The sequence below is a fragment of the Solanum dulcamara genome, chromosome 1, assembly GCF_947179165.1.
Source record: "Solanum dulcamara chromosome 1, daSolDulc1.2, whole genome shotgun sequence".
Lineage (NCBI taxonomy): Eukaryota > Viridiplantae > Streptophyta > Magnoliopsida > Solanales > Solanaceae > Solanum > Solanum dulcamara.
The window spans coordinates 80,917,370-80,919,951 of NC_077237.1; the positions used below are offsets into that span (position 1 = coordinate 80,917,370).

At 34.0% G+C, this 2,582-nt stretch overlaps 1 protein-coding gene across 1 annotated transcript; it reads right to left on the reverse strand.

Annotated features, from left to right (window-relative positions):
• Positions 1-674: 674 nt before the first annotated feature.
• On the reverse strand, positions 675-2,325 carry LOC129880016 (probable carboxylesterase 120). The gene is made up of 2 exons (XM_055953825.1): positions 1,754-2,325; positions 675-1,262 (listed from the first exon to the last, which is right to left on the reverse strand). The coding sequence occupies exons 1-2, from the start codon at positions 2,271-2,273 to the stop codon at positions 799-801; spliced, it is 984 nt and encodes a 327-aa protein (XP_055809800.1). The 5' UTR covers positions 2,274-2,325; the 3' UTR covers positions 675-798.
• Between the last annotated feature and the right edge of the window lie 257 nt (positions 2,326-2,582).

Below are 2,582 nucleotides of genomic sequence, written 5' to 3' on the forward strand. Positions count from 1 at the left end.
AAAATTATACATGTCACTTTTTTATGGAAGGATACCTATAAATACCTTTTTGAATAGCTGATAGTGAAAATTTCGTACACTTCAATATATGTATAATAATTAACTTGGATTCTACCAATATTAAGGTAAATAAATTATATTTTAAGTTTCAAGTAACACACTTTCATCTCTTCCTATCAAATTATTCCTTAACCCCTTTGGTTGTCCTTTTTGTCCACTCCTTGTTGAGGAACATTTTCCCAAAACTTTCTATAAAATTAAAAAATTAGACACATGCATACTACGTGGTAATTCGCATGAAATATACTTGAACTAATTTGTAGAATGTCACATAGAATGTAACACTGTGTCTACTTGTTCAACTTTTTAAAAATTTAAGTGTCTATTTGTGCATACCGACCCAAAGATGAAGGAAATAAATATTAGTTGAGGCCAAACTAAATGACACGTATTATGTCTTTTTAATTAAACTTACAAATTTAGAAAGAAGGTTGTCATCAACAATGCGAATTACTAATTGCGAATAAGAAAAAACCATTAGGACTAATCAAACGGAAGGAATTTTATTTAGTTATAATAGAAGGTTCATTCATATAAAAGTGGAACTAAACTAGTCGATGTAGTTCCATTCACATCTCTATCGAGAGCATTTGATACAAGAGAAGAAGATGCTTCAAAAATATAGTCTTTTTTTCCTGAGAAAAATACAAAAATTTAAAGTACTCTCCTCTCTTTATTTGCACAAAGAAATTCACTCGATTTATTTAAAGGGAATAAAACAAAACAAACTCAATACTATTAATTTCTGGTAGCAGATATGAAATCCCTAGTGGCACCAAATAAGACTGCAGCTATTGATGGCTCAATCAACTCAATGGCATGGTAACCATCTCCAAAGAGCTTGAAAGTTTTTATACCTTTCTCTTCCACAAAATTAGCAAAATTTCGCGCTGCATCAACTAGAGGATCACCAGAGACACCAGTTACAAGGATCCCCCAGCCTCGTGCGACCATATCATCTAAATGCTTTGATCCTCCATTAAGAAATGGATTGGAATATTCATGATCATGATCTAGTGTCCCTTTTGGCAAAGACAAGTCGAACATCTTGTCAATTGCATGATATGGCAAAAGTTGATCATCCTTTAGCTTCTCTTCTGATTCTGTCTTGTTTTTTCCACTAAAATATGGTTGATGCAAAATTAGCCCTTTGATCTTAACTGGCTCGAGTTCTTTGTATGATGTAGATGCTACACGTAACCCTGTAGGTAAAGGGTGATAAAATTAGCTCATGAAATCATGGCATGGGCTCTAATGAAAACTAGCTAATGATTAGAGTCCTACATTGGTTGAAAAATGAACTGATGATTTTCTTATATGGAATGGGCAATCATTCCCATATGAACAAGATTCTGTAGTCGAGTTAGGTCCAATCATCATATCTTGATATATAGATACCCCTCTGTCCCAATTTAAATATCTTACTTTTCTTTTTGGTCTATTCCAAAAAGAGTTGTTTTTTTTATAGTTAGTTTGTTTTTCAATTCCAACTGATTACAATGTTTGATTACACAATAATAAAAAAAATCAATAGTTTTCCATTATTTCTTAAATGATGTGTCTAGTCAATCTAAGAGATATACTTAAATTGCGATGGAGGATATATATAAGAGTGTAATTAATGAACATAAATATATATGGAATTGAGCCGATGAAATTTAAATCTTGAATTCAAATATCTCTAATTAAGTACCTGCATGGTAAGCCATGTTTCCACCGGAACTGGATCCAAAAAGATAGACGTTACTCAAATCAGAATAATTTCGAATCCATTCATCTTGAGTTGATTTAATCCAATATAACGCGTCCATGGCATCATCGTAAGCTGCAGGAAGACGGTTTTCAGGGGCCAGACGATATTCAAGGGCGATAACCATTGCACCAAGTTTCTCAGCAAGTCCTTGACAAAAACGATCCCAAGCATAACTATTAGCATGGAAGAAAACAAAGCCTCCGCCGTGATAGTAAAAAATGACAGGCAATTTTTCGTCATCATGATTTGCAATTATTCGTCGTGGGACGTATATTCGTAGCCATGTTTTTTTATTGATGTCAAGGTCTACGTCCTTAGAAATGACTAAGGAAGTATCATTGGGATCAGAATTGGCTTGTATGAGAGGTTCAGGTTTACGTACTATTGTGTCACCTGGTAATTCTTCAATGTTAAGAAAGGGATTGTCAAAAACTGGGGGAACAAATTTTTGGCTAGCCATAATAATTGATCACACAAATAAATGTGTACGAGGTTAGCTATATATTCTAGCTAGCCAAGCTTAACTTGGAGGTTATATTAAAAAAAAAAAAAACGAAAGTGACAACTGGGAGTTGTTCTACTGGGGGAGTATTGAGTAGTCTTTTTTTTTTTTTTTGGTTTATGTGTTCGGAGTCCGTGGAGTCTCGACTAAATCCGGATCACATACTGTAGGCCTCATTCGGAAGTGGCGCTCCCAATATGAATTTTTCCATTCTCAAGGCTCGAAACCGAAACTTCTGATTAATGGTGAAACAATCTCACTACTATA